Here is a 25,396-nt window from a genome sequence, read left to right as displayed (position 1 = left end):
TTGGAAACGGAAACGGCCGCAATGAAGAAGACTACTATTTCTTAGGCCACCTCCATAGTGCGAGTGCACACAGCGTGAACAACGGGCTGCACCTCTATGAGGCCGGCCATAGAAGGCGCGGCTGCGTTTTCAGGAGACAAGGGAATTTGTTTTTTTGTCACGCGACGCCGGGTCACGTTAGCGGTTCAGCCAATGAGGGCGAACCAGCCTGGTGATGTCACGGCCACGCCTCCCCGTCGCTGTGGATCTCAGGCCACAGATCGCTCGGCCGACAGGCACGCGCAACGCCCACTATATCCGAGGCCTTATCAGCTATTGCACAGATGATGATAATATCAGCCTGCTGGTTCAAATGTCCAGCAGTAAGTTTGAGAAAAACCGAGCACAACCAGCAAACCATGAAGAAATGTGATCAAGGGGTAACTCCCATAAAAATCGGTTTATTTATAGCTTACATGGATAAAAAATGCACCGTACCTTGATAAAGAGCTATCGCTCGAAATGTGTAGGTGCGGTTTTTTTTATCCATGTAAGCTACCAATAAACAGATTTTGATGGGAGTTACCCCTTGATCTCATTTCTTCATGGTTTGCTGGCTGTGCTCTGTTTTTCTCAAACTTTCTGCTGGATCTTTTCGTCACACGGATGCTGCACACCCCGGATCTGCTGGTCACAAGAGGAGGCAAACCACAGGCAATAGGCTTTTGCCTTTATTTATGTTGTTCTCCTTATCATTACATTATGGACATTTCGGTAGGGAGGTGGTTATTGCACTGCTATATGTAGGGATCCTTGGGACCGCACTAGGTGCTCATTCCTCCCTAGCTGATCGCATATGGATGTATACTGATGGCAGGAGAGGGCTAGCTGGACCCATTTATGATTACTGTTGAAAGGCTTCTACTGAGCACATAGGGAGTCTGAGCACCATTCTACACTGGACTTTGCTGCTGGTTCAAATGAACTGTTAGGCCCAGATTATGGTCCCGGCATCACGGCGTGCACGCACCCGGCAAGCACACTGATTTATTATCTTATGGGACCTACCCCTGTGCCTGCGCGCCTACAGGCGGACAGGCGCGTTGACGCGGCCGCGTTTTGAAAATACTACAAATTTTGTGTTTTCAGGCGGCTACCACGTGACGTCAGCGCACGTGAGCTGATTCAGCCAATGAGGGCGAACCAGCTTCGTGACGCGTACGCCACGCCCCCGCAACACGTCCACGATCTCCTGCAACCAAGGTCACAAATCGCTTGGGCGCAGGGACAATAATCCGCACATTAGTTTAGTGGCTGACTTGCTGGAGGCTATTTCTCATCCGCTCCCTCCAATCAGCGGGCTCTCTGCACAGGAACCCTTCTGGAAAACATTCAGGCTCTGAGAGTTGCTTGCGGGCGTTTGTTCACTCTCTGCTGGAGATGTGGGCATGTCTTGAAATGTGATCCGCAAATTTTTTTTTTTTTTTTTTTTTTTTTTTTTTTTTTTGCACTTTTCTCTTATTTCACAACATTTTCACGGACAAACACATTGCTTAACATTTTGCTAATATTGCATCTTTCAGAATTTTTCAAACGGCAGTATATAAAGGGTATCGTGACCTGTACGTTGACTCTTTTTTTTTTAATGTACGCATGGCAAATATTTATTTTATAAAGTTTTCACATTTTCCGATAAATTGTTTGTTTATAAAAAGGCCAAATCTTGTCAGGTTTGCGAATTCCAGCAAAATGTACACATCTTTACTCTTTACCAAAATTGAGCTAAATTGGCAATTCTAAGACAGCAAGAATATCGCCAAATATCTCACGAAAGCATTATGTGATACGTGAAATAGCTATATTTTTGCTATGATCAAACAAAGGATTTTGGTTTCCCTGAAGCAATGTGATTCCTCTAGTGGTGGCATTTGCATTTAGCACCCGACAATATTTGCATTATAAGAAAGGTGCAATATGTACTTTGCCTACATTCATTTCTTAATTTTCAGGAATTATATTTGTATCTATATAAAAGTGATTAGTCATTATTCTGACTACCTTCTGACCCCCCCCAATCTGTTGACCACCTGTCCAGTGATACCAGAGGAATAATGTACCAATGTAAAATGTCTTACATTTTCTACTAGACGATATATACAAAAAAGTAATAATTATAAAATGATTTTACATACAGTACAAGTGGTATGCCAGTGATTTTACATACAGTATGTAGCAGAGTCCCCCTCCTTACCTCCGGGGAGGGGTGGCTGATAGGCAGAGTTCCACGCGATTGGGGAGTTGGCAGGGGCGGCCATCTTGGATTTGGCTCTGCATAGACTGAAGCGGGACTGAGTCCCAGAATTCTCGGGGGGAGGGATCACATGGGCTGATCAAGCCAATGGGCAGAAGCAGCCTGAAGGAGCAGGATATCCTCCGTGGGCAGAGAGCCTGAGAACCAGAGCTGACGGAGGTGGCAAGCTGGAAGGTTGTGTCTAGGGAGCAGTAGCTTCCTAGATTAGGCCAGACTTTGCCCCTTAGGCCCTCAGCTTGGCCCTAAGTTACCAGTTAAGTGTTGTAGAGAAATCCCCAGATAGGGACTCTTCACCTTATATCAGTCACTGCACTGCACTGCACTGCAATGCTGTACCGTGGACAGACGTCCACGCGGCGAACTGCGGCCTGAGACCAGCGTACAGCTGTAGGGACATTTGTGTGAGACACTCCGGCTGGAGCTCACACCACGTGGAGGACCGTGACCATAAACGAGAGGGGACATTGCTGTCGGAGGCCCCGCTGCGTGAGACCTGCTTCAACACACATCAGCAAGCAGCACCTGGGTACTGGAGAACCCAGGAAGGTACCCTACGTGCACCATCTGGCCAAGGGAGGGTAGCGCTGTACTGGGACACACATCTTTGTGGGAGGTAGTGTGTTGGACACCGGTATACAGGTGCACAAGCACCTCAGTGTTATTTGGGGCTAGATACCCCAGGGTGTGTATGCTATTCTACTGTGTTGTGTATACTAAAGATCCGTTGTATATATATATATATATATACCCTGTGTGTGTGTGTGTGTGTATATATATATATATATATATATATATATATATATATACATATATGTGTATATATATATATATATATATATATATATATATATATATATATATATACATATATATATATATATATATATATATATATATATATATACATATACATATATATATATATATATATATATACCTTTATACCTTGTATATATATATATATATATATATATATATATATATATATATATATATATATATATATATACCCTGTGTATATATATATATACCCTGTGTATATATATATATACCCTGTATATATATATATATATATATATATATATATATATATATATATCTCACACAAAAGGAGAAGTTGCTCAACACATAATATATAAGGTTAACTCAAGCCCTTTAATAAAACTAACTATAAGGGTAAAATAAAATATATATCCCAATTAAAGTCAGTATATAAATTAAATAGGACCTGATGGTACTAGGGGATAGTGAAAACTATATAAGACACACAGATGAAAAGAACAAAGACAATCCCCTTAGTAGCACTCTAAATTACACCTAAACTAATCTATAAGATAAAGATGGTTAAAAAGAAACAGATGCTCCGCCAATTCAGAAAAAATGAACAAGATTTTATTGATTAAACAACAAGACACACTAACTTAAAAACATAAAAATACTAAAGACAGCCTATGAAAATATATATGTATCAAAAATATAAAGAGGGGACTACTAATCAAACACTATCAGTATTACAAAAAGAAAAAAACTAAAATGTGTCTAAATAAAGTTTAAATAATGACAACAAAATAGTTTAGTCTAACATAATAGGCAATACAAAATATATTCCCACTGACATATGCATGAAAGAATAATAAATCATTGCGTTGGAAAAAGTATATAGTCAATGACCCAGTATATAGCCAGGAAAAATTAGTATGTATACCAAAAACAGAGGGGGAAAAAAAGAGATAAAGCAACCAAGGAAAAATAATATAACAATAATAATAGTTATACCCTGAACAGCATTTCCCCAAAATGAAATCAATGAGAACTGATGCAGCAAATAAAGAAAAATATGACTAATAAAGACATATTAGCAAACAGAGTCATACATATTGAAAACACCACAAAGCGCAGCACTGCAAGGACAGGTAATGCCCAAACAGTAAGGAGGGTAATACTCAGCTGCAGCTAGATTGTGTAGAGTTTGTGTCCATATTGATTGTACAGGATGTGTTTCCAAAGTCTGCTTATAACAGGAACAAAAAATAAAGTCCAAAATGCTGCATCAGATCCATCATAAGTCCCTCAGAATAGAAGATTACATAAAGGCTGTAGTAAAGTAAACACTCAACATGTTTCACCCGTCGGTGGGCTTCTTCCCGGGGTGGTAAAATTTAAAGTGAAGGCGTGCAGTGTTTTATAGATGGTAAAGTAATTAGTTCCAGCTTTGTTCTTATTTTCCTGTCCAATTAAAGCTACCTGCTCAACTGAGCTGCGTCACGCACACCAGTGCAAGCAATATTGTAATCATTTCAGGCAGAGCTTCAAATTAAGCCCATATATTTGCACTGGTGTGTATGAAAATAACAACTTCACAGCACAAAAAGTGACAGCTTGCAAGTATATAGATAGCTATGGTTTTGTAACAAACATCTCTCCCCAAAAAAGACCGTGGTGCAACTACAGACATAAAAATCAGCAGCACCGTTTTTCTTTTGCATCTCTGGAAATGCAAACAGCATCATTTTGCATGAAGTAGTTTAAAGTATATTAATACAACTTTAAAGATCTAGTTTTATCCAGTTACTACTAGTCATCATTGTAATTATACCAATAATACTAAACTAACAATATTATTCTCTGACATAGTCTGAACACATAGACACTATATTTTTGATACATATATATTTTCATAGGCTGTCTTTAGTATTTTTATGTTTTTAAGTTAGTGTGTCTTGTTGTTTAATCAATAAAATCTTGTTCATTTTTTCTGAATTGGCGGAGCATCTGTTTCTTTTTAACCATCTTTATCTTATAGATTAGTTTAGGTGTAATTTAGAGTGCTACTAAGGGGATTGTCTTTGTTCTTTTCATCTGTGTGTCTTATATATATATATATATATATATATAAACACACACACACACACACACACACACACAGTGGTCGACAAATCACCAAAAAATCTACTCGCCGAACAAAAACATTTACTCACCACCTAGTACCACATGTGTGCTGCTTGGGCCAATAGGAGCTCGCCACGATGTTAAATCCACTCGCCCGGGGCAAATGTATAGGTTTGTCGAACACTGTAAATATATATATATATATATGGTAACATTGCCGGAAGAAGAGATCAGTGTATCTCGAAAGCTCGCACAAATAAAAGCATTTAGCCACAGAACGGTATCATCTATTTATGTTTTGATTATTGATGCTCGGCTAACACGGTCTCGATACCTCTACATATATATATATATATGTGGTGTATATTGTTATTACGGAGGGTATTGAGTCCTATGAGGTGTCATCCTGCCCACGCTGGGATCCCTCATAGGTGGAGGTGCTGCACGGAGAGCAGTACAAGTGGTATGCCAATGATTTTACATACAGTATTCATGTATATGTTTTTGAGACTTCATAAAGAGAGAAGTTTGACTGAATGTGAACTGATTAGAACTGTATACACAAACATACCCTGCTTATTTAAAAAATATATATATTGCATTTGTAAATTAAACAAACAAGCTAACTTCTATTATCTCTATAGGCACTCCCTGCCGCTTAATGTTAATTATATATTTCATTTGTTTATTTCATGTGTTTCCTCAATTATGTCAGCGGGTGTCCTCTTGGCAACCTACTTCCACACAAGCATCAAAACAAAAACCAAAACTTATTAAAAGCACCCAGTGTAATGTTTATTTTTTTTACTTGTCGCACTTCAGAGAAGACAAAATGAAGACCCGTGGCTGTTCTCAGCTATTTGACTGGCTCTGGGGCAAGTCTGGCAAGTGGTTTGTCCCACATAATGAATGTGTAGTTGTGCTCTGTATGCATTCATGACTACAGTATCATGAATTGAATCTCTGCAGCATGTCAAATTATTTTCACCCTTCAATATGTTAATATTCTCACTGTCCCTCCAATGGTCACATAAGGGGTGTCTGGTTTAAATTAGGTCAGGGATGTATTGTGAACAGACTGAAACCAAAACTCTGTTCTTCAAGTGGCTTGTTATTGATCATCCCCTAGAACAGCGGTGCCCAAACTGGGGGGAGGGGGCAGGATTTTTGTGGGGGGGGGGGGGGGCAATTGTCTAAAGCAGAATCCATCAGAATTGTTCATTTGTGATGTGTGCATTGATTATTCCTTCATTTAATCTTGGTCCTCAAATTCACGTCTCCGTATATATTTTGGTAGTAAGAAAATATGCTTTTTATTTACTCTCATTGTTTTCTATGAGACATTTAAAAATTGTTCAAGTTCTAAGAGTGTGTGTGTGTGTGTTATCTTTTTAATGAATGGTTGAATTGCTTCATGTAACACACACTTTCTGTGGGCCTCCCGATTAAATTTGCTGAGGAAAGTCCATTATATTTTTATATTTATAAAAGCTCTATCTCCTTGTTTACCTGCTGCTTCATAATCAACTGAAAAAAAATCTTCATTTTCGTCCCTATAAATAAGATCTGGTATCCCAATAAAAGTCAATGGAAGAGAAAGAGATCCCATGCATTTTACTATAAAATGTTACTAAAAATTATTTTTTTCGACTGTTTGCCAGTATTTTGACAAATGTCTTTCTGTGGGTTAGATGGCACTGCCCCTTCGCCTGGTGTCACAATGTATTGCTTCTAAACAGTTAATTTATCATGGGAGTCTGCTATGGGTGGTCTTGACCATCAGATTCCTTCATAACCTTCCCGAAGAGGCCGTCCTATCCACCACTAAATGATACACTGACGACAATTTGGAGAAAAACCAACCACAGCCTTTATTAACATTTTCCAATCCTTGCCAGCAATTTAACACGTTAACATATAACATATTAAACATAACCTTAAACCATATGCCATCCACGGACATTACTGCCATATGGCCACGTTCACCAAAATATACCAAAGGTTAGAGCAACAACACACGCTTTAAGGTAATTATTTGTTATTCCCTTCCCAGGTCCCACTGCGACCCAGACCACATGTCCATTCGTTAACGTTTCGTAAAATGATTGGTTTGACAATCTAGGAGGGAGATTTAAACTCGGTTCCTACATTTTTATCTTGGAAATTAGGGAGTCCCCGGAGATGAAGAAAAAACGGTGTCGTTTCTGTAGAACCCCTGATTCCAATTCTGTAAAGAAAAAAGGAGTTTAAGAGTTGGGAGAGATTGCTGCTTTAATATCGGTTGTATTTGTAATCATTTCTACCGTTTTCTGTATTTTATTGAAAACATGGTTTTCTTTTTTTCTAAACTTTTTGCTAAGGTTTTGTAAGTTTAACTTTTTGTATCATTCTTGTTTTCTTTCAATACATTTTTAGCAATGATCAGATACACGCCAAGATCCCATAACACACTTGCTGTGAATATAATTTGTAGGGCGTGCATCATCACAGGTGGTATGATAAATGACAGCAGTGGAAAGGAAGCCTGTTAATATTTCATGTGTTTACGGGATGATCCGTTCAGCATTTGTATCCATTAACTGCAACGTTGGGTATATGGAGCGTAACAATTCAAGAATATTGAGTCATTTAAAAAAAAAAATGGTAGTGTTGTAGAAAGACTAAAATGATGCATTATGCTCCACATTTGTCTGTGTGTAAAGCATTCCGGCTTCTGAAAAAACGGCTGTGCCTTTGTTAGGTACTGAGGGAACAGCCACAGGCAAACAGCAGAGAAAACAAAGCTGGTTTTATGATGCAGCCATTTGATTTCCCCAGAACTAGTAACCTCCATGGTTCCAAACATATTTTAGATGCTTTTCTGCTCAATTTTTTTTTTTTTTTTTAACCTCAGACTTTGCAATATCCCTGCAGGCTGAAATGGAAACTGAAATGTATATAATGAAGAATCCAATTTAAGTGCAAAGGCTATTTAATTTCAAAGGGGCAAGCTGCATGTTTTGCTGTTAAGTTGGAGTACTCTGTAATTGCAAATGCAAAAAAAAAAACCAAAGCCATGAAGTAGTTTGCCTGTGGCTCATTTTCTCTTGACAAAACCATCATGGAAAGCCATATGTTTATCCTTTAAACAAACTTGGAAAACATTGGTCTTTTACGTTGTTTTTTTTTTTCTACTTGTAATGTTTTGCCATTGATTTCTGAATGACATAGCTAGCGTTCCACCCTACTCTCCGTACTGGTGAACTGTGAGAACAGATCCAGTGCTTTGCCAATGGCTCTGTACTACATCAAAAAGAAAGATTCACCTGCACACTTACAGAATAATAAAACAAAATGCTAAATAACGAAACAGTGGGGGCAGAGAACTCGCCACTGCTGGTAAGATGGCAAAAGGATAATATACCACAAAAACAGGTATGGTTGGCGTGGCACAGATACAAAGTTGCACAACAGGTTTACTTGCAAAAAGAAGGTTGGGTATTCAAATCCATTGTCCAACATTTTGGTCCCAAAGTGGACCTTTATCAAGATAAAGGTCCCAACTTGGACTGAAACGTAAGAAGATGGATGATTGAACCAACCATATGTTTGCAAGTAAAGCTGTTGTGCAACTTTTGTATCTGTGCCACACCAGCCATACAAGCAAAGCCACTGTACGTCTGGCTATCCGACCTTACTTTTAAGTTTGTCCCATGAATTGGTAAAGGGAGTATCAGGTCTGCAGGGGAGCATCAGTAGTGTAGAACAGCAGTGCGCAAACTTTTTGAGCTTCAGCCCCCTTCCTGAGAGCCGCAGCGTTTGCACCCCTTCTCTCCCGATGGCTCAGCGTCAAATGACATCACGGGACATGTGATGTCACGTGACCCACCACGTCATTTGCCGCACGTTGCCATGGCGACGCGTGGTGTCACATGACCCTGCAGCGTCATTTGAAGCGTGTTGCCATGGCGACGCGTCGCCGAAGATACAGCAGGTAAGTGAGTTACAGAGACCTCACGCATCCCCCAGCATTTCATTTAAATGCTGTGGGGAAGAGCGCGGAGCCTCTGTAACCGCTTGCCGCCCCCCCCCCCCCCCCTACCAATTCTACCGCCCCCCCCCCCCCCTACCAATTCTACCGCCCCCACCCCCCCTACCAATTTTCCCGCCCCCCAGTTTGCTCACCGCTAGTGTAGAATCACCAGTACATTATTATATTGTAATTAGGTTTGAATCCGGTGTATAGAAACAAGACGCCACACACACATTATTCTGATTTACAACGATTTGTCCATAATACAGACTGTTGCATACTTGCATTATTCTAATAGTAAAATAATCTTCTCTGTAAATTGTTACATTGGGATAGGGCTAAAAGTTATAATGGGTTTGCAGCTGTGTTGGGTTGTCTGAGCAAGGTGGGCCCCGCAAGTAACATTGAGTGGCCATTGACAACTGATTATATGCTGAGGTAATAATGTCTGTAATATAAATGTATTTTGCCTTGTATGGAGTAGGAACAGTTCCTTGTTGGATATGACATCAGTTTTAAGCTGTAGGACACATGTAGATACCTTATTCGGTCATAGTATTAGAAGGAAGAGCTGACTAAGGGATATTCTCTGGATAAATACTGATAGATTTAGCTAGTTGGAAGAGCAGGATTATATCTTGAAGGAGACAGGGTTAACAACGGGAAAGTAGATATACCACCAAGATCTGACAGAGAGTTAACACCAGCAAAGGAAGAATTATACAACCATCTTTGAAGATATAATTTATTTGACTATTCTTGTATGAGAGTATTGAGCTTCAGAATAAACGTTTGTGTGTGCTAAAACCGGAATGCAGAGTTCTGTTACGCTGTTCTCAACTATAGAAAAGACAAAGGACATTTTACACCTGGTGATCATGGATAGCTGGCGTCAGGAGGCCGGATCAGTGGTGTAACAAGCAGCTCAGTGTTCTCGGGAGAAGAAGGCAAAAGATAGTCAAGCAAACCAGGGTCCATGTGGGCAGCAGGTAGGAGAAACGTTTGAGAAACCGGGGTCAGGGCAGGCAGCAAATAGGGGAATCGTTAGACAGACCACTGTCAGGGCAACAGCAAGCAGAGGGAAATCAGAGTAGAGTGAGTGTGCTGCTGTCTTGCACGCTGAGATAGTGCTGACACAGAGTCCTATCTGTGTGTGTATGGTGTTGCCATAGATGAGGGAGTTAAAGGTGCGGAGTATGCCCAGCTGAAGGATGTGGTCTCCGAGGTAAGTAAAGTTATTTTACCTCTATGGCTATCCACTCCAATCTGGTGAGTAAACTCCTCCAACAGCAGTCAGAGCAATAGCGAAGCACAGTCGTGAATAAACAAGGTATGGACTTGGGTGGTGACTAGAATTTTTTTTTTAGAACAGACATGTGTAGCTGATGGATCCTTTGACGCGTTTCAGCCCTCAGGCCTTTTGACAAAGGCCTGAGGGCTGAAACGCGTCAAAGGATCCATCAGCTACACATGTCTGTTCTAATAATTTTTTTCTAGTCACCACCCAAGTCCATACCCTGTTTATTCACGGCTGTGCTTCGCTATTGCTCTGACTGCTGTTGGAGGAGTTTACTCTTATGTTTATTGCCTATGCACGCCGGACCACCTCTGCACGCCGGACCACCTCTGCACACGGAGGAGATCATCGCCGGTCAGGTGACAGCCATGCGTGACGTCATCATCACGCCGGGAGTAGCGGTGCCTGATTCAGACAAGCCGCCGATCTGAGGCACTACACCGAGCATCCCCCTACTTCGTTCTCACTGTAGGACACCACCGCCGGTCACTTGACCGCCCCATGTGACCTTTCAGTCACTACAGGGTTGGCGGTGTAGCAGCACATCACTGCCACTGAGCACTGCAACAAGACGTTCAACCTCCAAACCGTGAGTTATGCAACCTATAGTGCCCAGAGCTGGGCCAGTTGCCATTCATGTTTCATAGATTTTACCTTCCATGCAGCGGTTGTTTTCATTCATTCTGACGCACCTGACAGGATATACACGTGTATCCGATACAACACTCCAATCTGGTGATACTGTATCTGGCAAACGTGGTAACACTGTAAGGCCTCGTTCTGGGTGCCGGCTTCAGAGTGAGGGCGTGCTTACGTGCGGGCGGACGTTCGATACAAAGTGTTTAAACGGAATAGCAGTTGTCAGGGTAGCAGCTGCGCTGTCGCCGAAGTACGGAGTTGACGCTTGCTACAGTTTCATAAACAACCCAAGTTGTTTTTTGAAGCTGCAGCAGCGTCACTGGTACCTCGGCAGCCAATGAAATCATTCTTGAAAATGATTTCAACACAGCAACGCTGATCCCTAAGCTGCTGTCTGTCGCCCCGCCTCCTGAAAGCTTGAAAAGATTTGCTGGGGATGATGTGCACACATCGCCCAGCAGACTGCCGAGCGCACACGCGAACGCGCGCCCTCCAACTCCTGTCTCTGGCACCCTGAACTCGGCCTAAAGCCGGTCCCATGTGTCCTGGCAGCTGCGTGTCTGCAGCGTTCACGGCAGTGTAAAGAAAAAACTCCCACACTCGCTCGGTAGCGCACCTCCAGGATCAGATGCATAGGCTGAAGATAGAGAGAAGACGGCTTCCGGAGCGGCAGCAAGGCAATGATAAAGCGGAGTGCCCCACCGGTCACAAAATGTAGGCTTTATTGGTGCAAAAATAAGACAGCCAAGTCCAAAATCTCCCTCAGCGCGTTTCACGCCGCAGGGGCGCTTCAAGGAGGAGGGAGTGAGGACTGAAACAGACATTTAACAAGGTAAAAAAACGCCACCTGGAGATAAATTAAATGAACAGATTCCACTAATCAAAGTTCTGTGGGTGCAACACCATTGGACATAATATACTCTTGAGTTTAGAGGATAAAGTCAATTTAGGATTGCAAGATCATAACTACTATATACAATGATATAATAGAAACAGATCCAAATGTATCAACTTGGAATAATCTTTGTACCAGTTGAGTATGCTTAGTTTTTCATATTACAAATAACCAAAAGCAATATTCAAGATCTGTTTGATAGATGTCATGAATATCCAATTTATTGTATCCAAACAACTTGATTTAGTGAACAACAGTGTCCAATATAACTGACGCACAAATACAATGTTTCATTATCTAATAATCTGAGACTCTGACGGTCTCTGTATAGGGACATTGCAAACTAAAAGGTGAAAAATGGTGGGCACTAAATGACCCAATGTTGCATTCATTAAAAGGGTCACGACATTTATCCAAAGTCCCTAGGTCATAATGATTGTGTCAATATGGATATTGTGTTCCAAATGATCAGTTTCATCAATTATACAATATTTAAGACCACAATGCATATATCACAACGATTGTTCCCACGAGTGTTATTAATTTCTGTCATATATAATGTATTTGAAGTCAAAGATAATTAATAAATGACTATCAAGGATATCTAATATCTCTATTAAATTGATATGTATCCTCTATAGACTAGACCAGCGGTGCAGAAAACGGGGGGTGCGCCCCCCTGGGAGGGCGCAAGATTGTTCAGGGGGGCGCGGGCGGTTGCAGAGGTCCCGCGCTCTGCCCCCAAGAATATTTAAATTAATGCCGGAGGATCGAGTGAGGTCTCTGCAACTTCACTTACTTTCTCTTCGGTGACGCGGTGCCAAATGACGCCGCGGAATCATGTGACGTCCCATTGGCATGGCAACGTGACGTCAGATGACCCTGCGGCGTAATTTGACGCCGGAGACAAGGTAAGGGAGGGTGGGCGGAAGCAGGCAGGGGGGTGCAGCAGGGAAAGATTGCGCACCGCTGGACTAGACTATAGTTTATAACAACGATGAAAAGGGATGAGAAAGAGAAGCCGAAGAAAATATGGATAAGGAAGGAAGGAGAAGGGGGCAGGTGGGGAGAGTGGGAAAAGGAGGGAGGGGGGAGGAAAGGGGAGGGAACTCAGAGGCAACCCGGGATCAGGAACCAGGAAGTCAAAGGATATGAAACAGAAGGTAATGCCGCAAGAGAGCAACACAACCTCCAACAACAATGCTACTGAGAAGCAAGGAGTCCTGGGAAAGGCGCTTTTTATAGGCCATGGAGGTAATGTGTTGTAGTCCGCTGTTAAGGATAACTTTCGCAATCCTTAACATCCGCACAGCCGCGTACTAAAGAGCTGCTTAGAAGGAAGCAGTCCCGGTACGTCGGTCCTGACGGGGAGCCGTCCAATACCATTACTAAAACATAATATATGGTACGTCATATTATAAATGACCTTCATGCTGATTCAGGGTTTTATAAACTCTTCTGTAATATTAGTAGGGTTTCGTGCAAGCATCTTATGAACACGCGCAAACTGCCAGTTTTATCCTGAACACTCGTCTGCATGCTCCGATAAATAGATCTAAAGCTAACAATCTGTTTTCATCTGGAAGAATGATTTCTCCTACAGAGTTTAGTAACTGCCAAACCTCTAAATGGCCTTTTGTATATGGCAGCGTATTGTAGTGTAGTTTAGGGAAGTCATAAGATTCTGCTGGTAGGTTTTCCACCATAAGTCACAAATGTTGTGTCCGAACAATGATCATCTTTTATGTTCAAAAGACATCCTCCATATGACTCCTGCCAACATATTTAGGGGAATCTTCTACATGTCCCCCCCTCTCCTCCCCTTTCTCTCTCTCTCTTCCCTCCTTGCTCTCTCTTACTCTCCCCTTCCCTCTCCTACTATCTCTCCTCAATCTCTTGCCATCTCCCCTCAATCTCTAATCCTTCCCATCTCAATCTCTTACTGTCCTTTCAATCTCCTACTGTCCCCCTCAATCTCTTACTCTCCCTCACTCATGCTTCCCCCCTGGTTCACGCTTCATCCCCCCTCGCTCTTGCTTCCTCCCCTCTCGCTCTCTCTTCCTCCTCCCCTCGCTCTCTCTCTTCCTCTCCCCCTCGCTCTCTCTTCCTCTCCCCCGGTCACACTCCTCCCCTCACTCTGTTCCCCTCAATCTCCTCCCCTCACTCACGCTTTCCACCTTCCATTCTCCCCTTCACTATCCCTCCCCACTCTCGCTCTTCCTCACGCTTCCCCCCACTCACGTTTCCTGCCCTCTCCTCGTCGTTCTCCAGTTCACAGCAGCAGGATCACATGAGAAGGGTAGCCGGGCACTACTATTGGCCTTGCAAGTGTCGCGATAATTCCTGCTGCAGTCAAGACCCCTCCCTCACTGAGCCAGCTCTTCCTTTATTTCCAGCTACGGTGCCCCTCTTCTCCCCCCATGCAGGTTGGACAAAAGAGTCTGGCGGGCCACCAGGGAAGAGGTGGTTCTTTGAGAAACCAAACTTTTCAGGAGTGTTTAACGTCATTAATAGCAATGTCACTGCAGTGCATTTTGGTCTCTACTGATTGTCTCATTAATAATGTTGCTTAGAGGATGATGGGGGAAAAAAATCCACTACTCCAGATCTGTGTTCCCCTTGTAATGACCAGGAAGGTTAGACCAATTTCTACAGTATATAGGTATAATGCTAAAACATAAAATCGAGCAATGTGGATTGAACCTAAATCCTTGCATACATTTCTGCGCCGTATGTGCCGGAACAATGCCACAAGCATGATCATTGCTTTATAATTGCTATTATTAACTTGTGGTGATTCATTCAATCATTCATGCTTTTATCAGTCATTTAAAATGACATCCGGCTTTTCATGAGCGGTTTCATTATTGTATTTGTTTACTGGAAGAATGTAGAGATGTTGTTCTGTAATAGTCGTGTACGTTTGAGTGTTCCCGTGTGGATGAATGGCATAGTGAAAGCGTAGTAACACTGACTGCCAGCTGTAAATTGATATCAGGCCAAATATCATTCTTGCCACGTTGCCTACCACGTATTTTCATGAGCTACTTCCCTTATCGAGGGCTGTTTTAGGACGTGGAGATTGGTGTGACTGCTCTGGGAGGCATAGGTCAGAGTCAAGTGTTCATGAGAGCAGGCTCAGTGAACCATCAAAATCCTCTAAACCAGTCAGACCAGTTTTCTTTTGCATGGATGTTTTGTTGCATTCACAAAGTAGTTGCTGTTTGTTGAAGATTTGTAAATGTGACTATCGGCGCTAACAGAAACTTATACAAACACTACAGAACCTCACCAGCTAAGTTCACACTTTAAACCCCAGGGGAAATGTTTTCCTCCCTTACCTACAAATTGCATGAGAATTGCAATATAAGCAGACTGAATAGTGCCATTATGCCCTGCATTACAGTCTGTAGGCTGTGAAATTTAATATGAGGTCTAGTTAATAAAGCATTTTTGAGTGTAATTTTCTGCTCTACTGCAGAAACAAGACGCGTAGTGTGAGGTTTTAATGCTTCTCAGACTGTAGGTTAGATGCATTCATTAATGTGCTAGGAAGGCCGGTTCCAGGAAAAGGATAGCTGTCTTTACGCATAGGAAATGCATGTAAAACACAACATATATCTTGTAGTTTCTCCCACGGTTTGTTGCTGTTACAGTGCAGCATGTTAAATGGAGGCAGTTGCAAATTCCATAGCCTAGCTGGAACTTAGTTGAACTATTAGAGAGCAAAAGTACTGTAGATTACAGTGGTGAACAAAGTAACAAATAAATAATTAAATGGGTAACCGCACTCTATAGATCACTGTGCAACTGCACAACCTTCCAGCAGCATCTTTGTGAAAGTGACAATATTATTATTTGCCCTATTTCTTAATGGCCTACAGTGTTATACATCCCCCTACTAAAAAATATAAGGCAATGCTGTACACCAAAATGCCAAAGGTAAATGGGTTGTGGACAACCAGAAGATGGAAGTAGGAAAAGGAGTATGATTCACGCGGCCGTAACATAAGGAGACCATTCAAACCTCCTGTCCATGCAATATCAATGTCAATGACTCTTAAGGCCGCGTCCACAGTGGAACACGCTAGCTTCCGCGCTCTCGGGCGTCCCGGTGTCGCGCTTTAAATACAAACTTGTAGCGCATGTGCACGTGCTAGCGCGCGCACTTTGCGCATATACATTGGCGTCCTAGTGGTATCTCGCGCCGTATCCTGCACTATGGACACGGCCTCAGACTCTTAAGAGTTGAGAGGCAAACAACAAAAGTATATTATAAAGTACATTGTTTTCCTTAATGCAGACACAGGGCAGTCTTAGGCCTTGGCCATGTTTGGCGCTTGCTCGCTCTCGCTTGCTGCCGCTTGCTCTACCAGGAGCTTTTTGCTGTCCTTACAGAGGCGACAGCAAGCGCTTGGGAGGCGGGTATCACTGTGTGTGTGTGTGTGTGTGTGTGTGTGTCACTTGGTAGCTGTCAGTGTGTGTGTGTGTGTGTGTGTCACTGGGGAACGTGTGTGTGTGTGTGTGTGTGTGTGTGTGTGTGTGTGTGTGTGTGTGTATATTATATAATATTTTAAAAATTAAAAAAAAAGACATGTTGTGAGAATAAATTATTTATTAACATTGTGCAACTTTGATAAATATATTCACGCACACACACACGCGCACGCACACACGCATACACACACACACACAAAGGCACACACATGCATACACACACATACATACACATACACACAGGCAACACACACACACACATGCATACACAAAGGCACACACACATGCATACACAAAGGCACATGCACACACACACACACACACACACACACACACACACACACACATACACAAAGGCACACACACACACACATGCATACACAAAGGCACACACACACACACACACACACACACACACACACATAGGCACACACACAGACACACACACGCATGCATACACAAAGGCACACACACATGCATACACACACACACACACACACACACACACACACACACACACACACATGACTACTCACACACACATACACACACACACACACAGGAGACATGGATCGGGGCAGAAGGGGAAAGACCGTCAGGGGGCGGGCGCATCACTGGCCGGGGGCGGGCCAGTGACGTCACGGAGCTGGTTCGCCCCCATTGGGCGAACCGCTCACATGACCGGCCTGTCTCGCCGGCAAACGGGGGAATTTTAAATTCCCCCAAGACCTGTGCTTCCGCAAGCGCGCGGAAGCGCAGGTGAGCCCCTACTAAAGCCGCTCTAATTGCGGCTGTAGGGGCTCAGTGCTGAGCGGGAGCGCGCCTCAGTGCGCTTCCGCCAGCAAGCAGGTAACATGTCCGGGGCCTTACCCTGAGCTCCTTTAGATCAACTCATGCATAGTTATTTTGCTTACTCTAAATTAGAATAGAACGTTTGGGTGAAAAAATCAGACCCTTCCTCAGCATGTGACAGATTCCACTATTGCAGTTATTTTCAGTTATCAAAAAGTCACAGATGTGATTAATAATTATTAATTATTTGTTCTTGTATATGCTAGTTTTACGTAGCGCTTTACAGAGACATTTTGCAGACACGGGCCCTTAGAGAATTTACAATCTATGTTTTTGGTGCATGGGACACAGGGACTAGCCCAGTTAGTGCCAGTCAGTGTCTTTACTCACTGAACCACTCCTTCTCCTTTACCCCTAAACAAGCCAGGACTTTTGAATGTCATGAAACAGTAAAAGTTAAAAGATCCCCCCTCCCCAATATTGTCTTCATTCTATCCATTAACCTCAATGTCATCTACCAGTTGTTCATAAAACTGAAATTCTGAAGTAAAACATTTTTGGGGGAGATTCTTACATATGGCCCTATTTTGAGTATTTGGAGCTGCTGCTAGTACCTTGTTTAGTTATGAATCCTTACACATCTTATACTGGCACACAGGGGACACGTGTCTGAACTGTTTTTACGTTAATCTAAGTACAATATATGTTGTCTAAGTGACGCTTTAAAGTAGAGGCGTTCTTTTAACTGAAACATCAATGTAATAATACAGAATTTTTAAGCTGATTGCTTGGGATTTTGTTTTGCTAACATTTATTAATAGACAAAAAAAAGTAATAATGCACTTTTGGATCAAACTGATAATTAGAAGTAGAGTACAAGGTGCTAAATAGCTTTGCAAGACCATAATGCATGATCTGGACTTATTCTCTATTTACCACCTTTGTTTATTTATTACTGTTCTGTATACACAATTCTTTATTTAGTTAAAAAAAACAAAAAAACATTGCACTTTCAGATGACTACAGTATTATCTCCTTCCCCCCAGTGTCTGGATACATGTTAATTCTCTGGGAAAGCCACAGCAGGGTGGTAGGAGGAGGGAGGATCCGTAGACGACTATTTTTGGCCACAGCCCTTGCAGCTACAGGGTTTCCTAGAACAGGGGTGCGCACACTGGGGGCACTAGATTTTCTGGGGGGGCGCGGCAGTTATAGAGGTCTTCCGCTCTCCCTCCAGGCATGTAAATTAAATGCCGGGGCACCGCGCGAAGCCTCTATAACACACTTACCTTCCAGCGACGCGGCATCATGGTAACCCAGCGTCAAATGACGTCGCGGGGTCACGTTACCATGGCACGTTACATCACATGACCCTGCATGTCTTTTGACGCCGGGGTCGAGCGAGGAGGCGCCAAGGAGAGCAGGCAGACGTGCGCATGGGGAAACGTTTGCGCACCCCTGTCCTAGAAGGAGGGAAGTTTCCGCCCCGATGGTTAAAAGTTTTAGTTCAATGGTCTAATAGTTATGTGCAGCAGGCCCTTGTATAGGTAAGGCCTTTCTGGGGTGTCCGTTCCCCCTAATCGGTCAATCGGAGGAGGGATAGTGCGGAGGTTCCAGAGGTGGGAGGTTTCAACATGTTTATAATGTTTGCAGCTTAAAAATTGTGTTTTACTGAGGCAATAAAATGTGCGTACCTTAGACGGATTCTGGTGTATAGATTGTGGGTGGCAGTGCACCCCATGAAGTGTTTTACCCATGGTTTCATGACTTCCTGTGAGCACGTGACCTGCACACGGGATAAGGGTTAACATACAGCTCGCGAGCGGTCGGTCCCACTCTTCACCTCCGCAGAGGTCTCTCAAATGAACATTATCTCCCCTAAATCCGTCCTCGTATACCATCTGTCACAAACAGCACACAGGTGAGAATGTGAGTTAGATATGCAACCAGGGTTAATACACATGGCTACTCTAGCCATCTCGCCTTTCTCTTTTTGCACGGTACTTTCAATGAGTTCATATTAACCCCTTACTCAATTGCAATCACATCAATCCACTGCCACCACCGATAATATGCAGAAATATGTAATTAATATCTGCCAGTGTCTCAGGCCCCTGTTGAGAACCACCCATCTCCTAAAACCATTTGACCTATAATTTCCAAGTCCTAATGTAAAAATGCACTTTTTCACAGTTTTTATTTCTTTTAGAAGAAAATTGCTGCTTTGTTCCCCCACAAATGAATAGTAAAATACCACATTAAAATGTACAATGTCTTGGCTTAAAATGCTAATCTTTTTTTATTTCACTCTGGAGAAATGTTGAAGCAAGACAACTGTTTTGAATGTTCTAAGGCAGGGGTGGGCAACTCCAGTCCTCAAGGGCCACCAACAGGTCAGGTTTTCTGGATATCCATGTCTTCGATTGAGCCTCCTGTGCTGAAGCAGGGATATCCAGAAAGCCTAACCTGTTGGTGGCCCTTCAGAACTGGAGTTGCCCACCACTGCTCTAAAGGTAGAAAATTACAGGATTTCACAATGATATAATCAGCATGAGAGAAACGGCAGATAAACAGAGAGACCTAAAGAGTACAAAGGAAGAACATTTTCTCAACACAGCACGATACGTATGTATTTGAGAATGATATAGAAGGTGATTGCGGAATATTTGTTAACTATAGGGCAAGACAATACCTGAATTTGTTTTAATAATTCTTTTACTTTCTTGTACAGCTACTTTTCTGTCTTTGTTGCTGGCTGTCTCGTTCACTCTCTTCTCGTCCCTGTTGAAAGCAAACATTAATTACTCATCCTGCCCTTTACATTTGGTATGGGGCCTTACTGTTGTGGGCTGAAACCAATTGGGCATACTGTAGGTTTCAACGAAAGGTTTCATGGTGCTTAAGCCCGCATTTAGTAGTGGCAGTGGATAGAAGTGTAAAACTGATAAGAGATTTGAAGCTTGTATACAAGTTCAAGAACAGGATAGGAAGAGTGATGTCGGAGGTGACGAAAGATGTGATCTGAGACAACCTTTATGTAGGATTGGCCAGGACACTGTTAGTGAAATTAACGGAGTATAGCTTGAGTTCTTATGACCTTGCGCAATACAGTTTGCTCATCAAAAATGAAGTCCTTTGGGGCATTTATTGTGCCTCTAACGTGATTGAGCTGTTAGAGAGTACAGTACCAACCTGCATTGCTGCAGCATCGGAAAGTTTCATTTATAGGAGCAATGATCCCAGATGGAACTCAACAAAGATTGCACAATTAATAGCGACTTACTGATGTAGCCAGACCTACTGTCCCCAGGACCACGGCCGAAATCGGCGAATTCTCTGCGGCCCCAAAAACGGTACATTATTGTGACCTGGGAGGATTAAAGCAGGACCCCCGCAACGTTAATCCTGCCGGGCCAGCCAGCCTAAAAGAGCTACGCAGAGAAGTCCCCGACAGAAGCAGTGCCTGTGTCTCCCCGAGCGGCTCTTACAGGAACAATTCATGGGCTTTTTATTATTATTTTTAACATAGAATTGAAGCAGGGGGCTTCCATTCATTTCATCTCTGGGAACCCCCTGCTTCCTAAGATACTCACCTACGCAGTAAATGCCGGTATCTCCTGCAAGTTTAAAGCTCCAGTGTGACGTGGGCCAATAGGAAGCCATGACCCTATGACATCACAGCTTCCTATTGGCTCATTACGGAACGGCTACCGGCACCCCCTACGGAGCTCTGCGCAGCTCTTAGACTGGTGACTGGCTTGATATGGTTATCTCCTCGGTGGTCCCATTCAGAAGCCGGGACCCCAGCAGTGTTAATCCTACCGGGCCACTTCCTGTTTTCGTGGCTGTGCTCACATGCGGCCGCAGCACCGAGGACAGTAAGTCTGGCTACATCTGTAACTAGGCTGTGAAACAAAACTCACCGACTTGCATATTTATTTATAACGTTGTCATTTAATTTCCAATTACCAGGTTAATGAAAGGGGAACTGACAGTCCAAGAACCCAGAGGTTTTAACATGTATAGGAAGCAGGGGGTCTCTGTACCTGGAATGCTTTGCATTCAGCTCCTGGGACCCCCTGCTTCCCAAGATATACAGATCCATGTCCTTCCGTGACATCTACAGTAGGGATCCAACAACCGAGTCCGATCGAGGGCTCATGCAGATGCTACAGGGTGAGCTACACTATATAGACTCACCTTCCTGACCATTAATATACACTTTTCCCTATTTGTGGTTTACATGCAGACGGGCGCCCGTTCGTGAGGACTATAGAAGGGTTAAACAACCCTGTCTCACTTAGCGCACGAACGCAACTAATTGGCAGTTAAACTCTCCATCAAACATTTAAGGTAATTTTCACTTACTTGTATGACCGGAGCAGTATTGTAACTCTGGACTAATTGCTTGTCTGGTATATCTACACCACCAGCTTAAAATAGCACAGCAAATGGCAGGCAAAAGCTTACTCACCAAAGAGTTTGTAGTCTATAAGCAGACAAGCGTCCACACGTGAGGACTAGAGAAGGGGTAAACAACCATGTCTCACTTGGCGCATGAACGCAACTAAGTGGCAACTATCTTTCCATCCAACATTGAGGAAATTTTCACTTGCCTCTAAGATCGGAGCAGGTTTGCAACTGCGTAGTAATTGCTCCCTTGGTAGAACTACACCACTAACATTAAAAAGCACAGCAAATGGCAGGGAAAAGCTAACTGAAATAAGTGTTGGCACTGCCGCATACTGTGAAACCTTCCCACGTAAGCATTTCCTTGCCCCACATTAAATGAGCAAGTTTGCACTAAACAACAAAGCAAGGTGAACTTTCTGTGTGTTTTTGAACTAAGGCTCAGGTCAGTGTTTACCACACAGATACTTTCACTATTGAGCCACCGTGGTTTCTACTAAATAGCCACACGCACTCCCTCTGCATGTATCCAACTAGACACAGGATCTGATACGAATCTGCTACTATCTACAGGGGCGCGCAAACTTTTTGAGTGCTCCCCTCCCACCTGCTCTCGTTCTTTGATGCGCCCCCCGCCTTATCTCGCACGGTTACCATGGTAACCGTGACGTCACATGACCCCGCGGCTTCATTTGCCGCCACGTTGCCATGGTCGCGTGTCCTGCAGCCGGCTAAACCTCGGTAAGTAGAGGTTGCAGAGGTCTTGCACAGTCCCCCGGCATCTAATTTAAATTCCTTGGCGAAGAGCGCAGGACCTCTGCAACCGCCCGCGCCCCCCAGATCTAACAGACACTCTATGGTAAAACGGGTACATTTGTTACAATACCTAGTTTAACCACATTTCCAGTAGTTATTGGGACATCCAATCATCAATACGTATTGGAGCATTATTTCTATTTTTATATATACCTATTTACCTATTTTAATGACATACTAATAAAAATTGTACATTTTAATCAATTCATTATACTAACCTAGTGGTGCACTGCTAAGGGAATTCTCTCTCAAGTACCCCTGTGTATTTTTTGCTGTCCCCAGGATTTCAGCCGCATTATTCTTTGTTTGTCGGACCCCCCAAATCCCCGGGGTACTTGCCGATTTTAGTTGCCAGTGGTTTCCTTCCTTTTAGGAAAATCTAAATTGTTATCAAATCTCGCAGGTCCCATGAAACCAATAGGCTGCCACAGTGTCACCAGGGGAGGGGACGTCGCGGCGTCCTATTGGGTGACCGTTTTAATGTACAGAAAGTAACACCAGCAACGAAACCAGTAAGGATCTCAGGGACTCTAAAAATAGAGCAGTGTATCTCCAGTGGACCCCCGGATCGAATTCTGCGAATACAAATAAAAAAAAAGTCTAAATAATTGTTGTTTGGCAGCGGATCCAAATGTATAGCACAGAAGACACTCAAAATATGCTTTTTTTTGCCTGTATATATTTGGCGGAAATGTGAAATGAACATTGCTTCTAAGATAGTTTGTTACTTCTTCTTAAATAAACTTTGAAGTCACCCTAAGCAAATACTTTGCGTTTTGAAGGCATTAAACCTCTTTTTGAACTAAATTTGTTCCGTATTCACCTGCTTGCATTGCCTGGCCTTTAAATGTTTGTTGTTGCATATTCAGAGTGTGATGTTTGTTGTTTTGTTTTGCAGCTTAGAGCTCCAGGGAAAGTTCTTCTGGATGCCGTCTGCAGCCACCTGAACCTTGTTGAAGGTGATTACTTTGGCCTTGAGTTCCAGGATCATAGGAAGATTATGGTATGTGGTATAAAAATCAGTGATTTGTACTGTATCCCTTTTTATGCACTTGTCATTTTAAGATCAATTGTAAGCACTCCTATTTTAGTTAACATATTAGTCCAGTAGTAAAAAGAAAAAAAAGGATGTAATTGTTTGAAATTATAATTTAAGTGCTCCCTTCCAGAGATCAATGTAGGCTTGTTCAATCCTGGGAAACTTGCCTTAAGGCCCCTATTCAATGTGCTGTCAGACGTGCATCTTTCTGAGCCAAGGGGAAGACTAAGGGAGTTATTCATTAAACTGTGATCGTATCATGGAGCATGAATAATGCAATTCCTTTATCCCATATAAGTAACATTTATGCTGCAATTTCATCATGAACTACTGTTTAAGGAAAAGAAAAGGTCACGAGGTAGCTAAAGTCACATAGTGGTAGAACGGGGCATATACACAAGTCCATAAAGCAGTATCAGAAGGGAAAAAACATGGCAGCCACTCTGCAAAGCTCTTCACCAGTAGTGGTAAAATAGTAAAACTGCCAAATGTCCCAGTTTGCCAACGTCTGTAGAGAAGTACAAATAGTATATAAATCTGGTTAAAATCACCCAAATTGTTTTCCTTGATGAATACAGTACTGTATAACCTTATATTTCAGTGCTGCTTCTTTACTTATCTTCAGTATCTTGCGGTGCCACACAAACCTGTCCTGGATGAGCCTTCCAGAAATGCAGTAGCTGTATAAATGAGTAGATTGGAAGGAAAGTACCATCTAAAAGCCATATAATATATGTATTGTGGTACATTCTGGAAATATACTGGGGAAACTGCCAGATTATTCTGGAGTCTCCTACATAAAATAGGACAAGTGCAATAAACTGTTCACCTTTCAATAGTGGCTGCAAGCAAAATCAGTCTGACACCTTGTTCTGCAGTGATGTAAACGCACCAGATATGCTGCAACACCATAGGAAAGAATTCCAAATTCAGGTCAAATTACTACTTGATCTTGTATATGGTTTATCAAAGGCCTGGTTGTGCCTGAAATGTTGCATATGTCAGCTTGTTCTTCACTAAATAAAAAGATGGAATGGTTGTACTTGTATTTTGAATTCTTTCCTATGGTGATGCAGCACCTTTCATCTGGTACGTTTATGTTGACATGTTGTAACAATGTCATAGGATTGTCATGCAATTGTGGACGTCTGCTTTTAAATAACTTTGCATTAAATGTTGACTTTAAAAAAATGAATGTTATAGATAACACACAGTTGTATTTTGATGCATGCATATTCTTCATTTTATTTCAGGTGTGGCTGGACCTTTTAAAACCCATCATAAGACAAATTAGAAGTGAGTATAGTATTTGGATGTGGGTATAATTCGCTGTGACTTGTGTTTCCGGTACTTATATTCATTTCCATTGCTTTGTTACAGGGCCTAAGAACGTTGTTCTGAGATTTGTGGTGAAATTTTTTCCACCTGATCACACTCAATTGCAAGAAGAATTGACAAGGTTGGTGATTTAGTGTCCACGATTTGGCGCTATATATGCGGTACCTGTGCGTAATTCTAATGGATGTTTACTCATTTTGTACCTTCCATATGGTATTCACTTTGGAGCATATTAAATATCAGTATTTCAAAGGGATATTCAAGATATCATACATCGTGTGTGTGTGTGTGTGTGTGTGTGTGTGTGTGTGTGTGTGTGTGTGTGTGTGTGTGTGTGTGTGTGTGTGTGTGTGTGTGTGTGTGTGTGTGTGTGTGTGTGTGTATATTGTGATGTCTCAGTCAGAGCGTAGGATCTTATGTCCCAGATTAAGGCAGGAAACTTAGTATTTCTCTATATGGGGTTTATTTACAGGGTTACATAA

At 42.5% G+C, this 25,396-nt stretch overlaps 1 protein-coding gene across 5 annotated transcripts in view; it reads left to right on the top strand.

Moving 5' to 3' along the window:
* Positions 1 to 25,396, top strand: part of FARP1 (FERM, ARH/RhoGEF and pleckstrin domain protein 1) — a 232,135-nt gene that overhangs the window by 127,313 nt on the left and 79,426 nt on the right. For all 5 annotated transcript variants that reach the window (XM_075590818.1, XM_075590819.1, XM_075590822.1 and 2 more), the window contains 3 exons: positions 23,436 to 23,540; positions 24,830 to 24,872; positions 24,957 to 25,035. In XM_075590818.1, the coding sequence (XP_075446933.1) occupies positions 23,436 to 23,540; positions 24,830 to 24,872; positions 24,957 to 25,035 (227 nt within the window). The remainder of the gene's footprint in view (positions 1 to 23,435; positions 23,541 to 24,829; positions 24,873 to 24,956; positions 25,036 to 25,396) is intronic.

Source organism: Ascaphus truei, chromosome 3, assembly GCF_040206685.1.
Source record: "Ascaphus truei isolate aAscTru1 chromosome 3, aAscTru1.hap1, whole genome shotgun sequence".
Classification (NCBI taxonomy): domain Eukaryota; kingdom Metazoa; phylum Chordata; class Amphibia; order Anura; family Ascaphidae; genus Ascaphus; species Ascaphus truei.
This window is presented reverse-complemented; position numbering and strand designations above follow the sequence as displayed.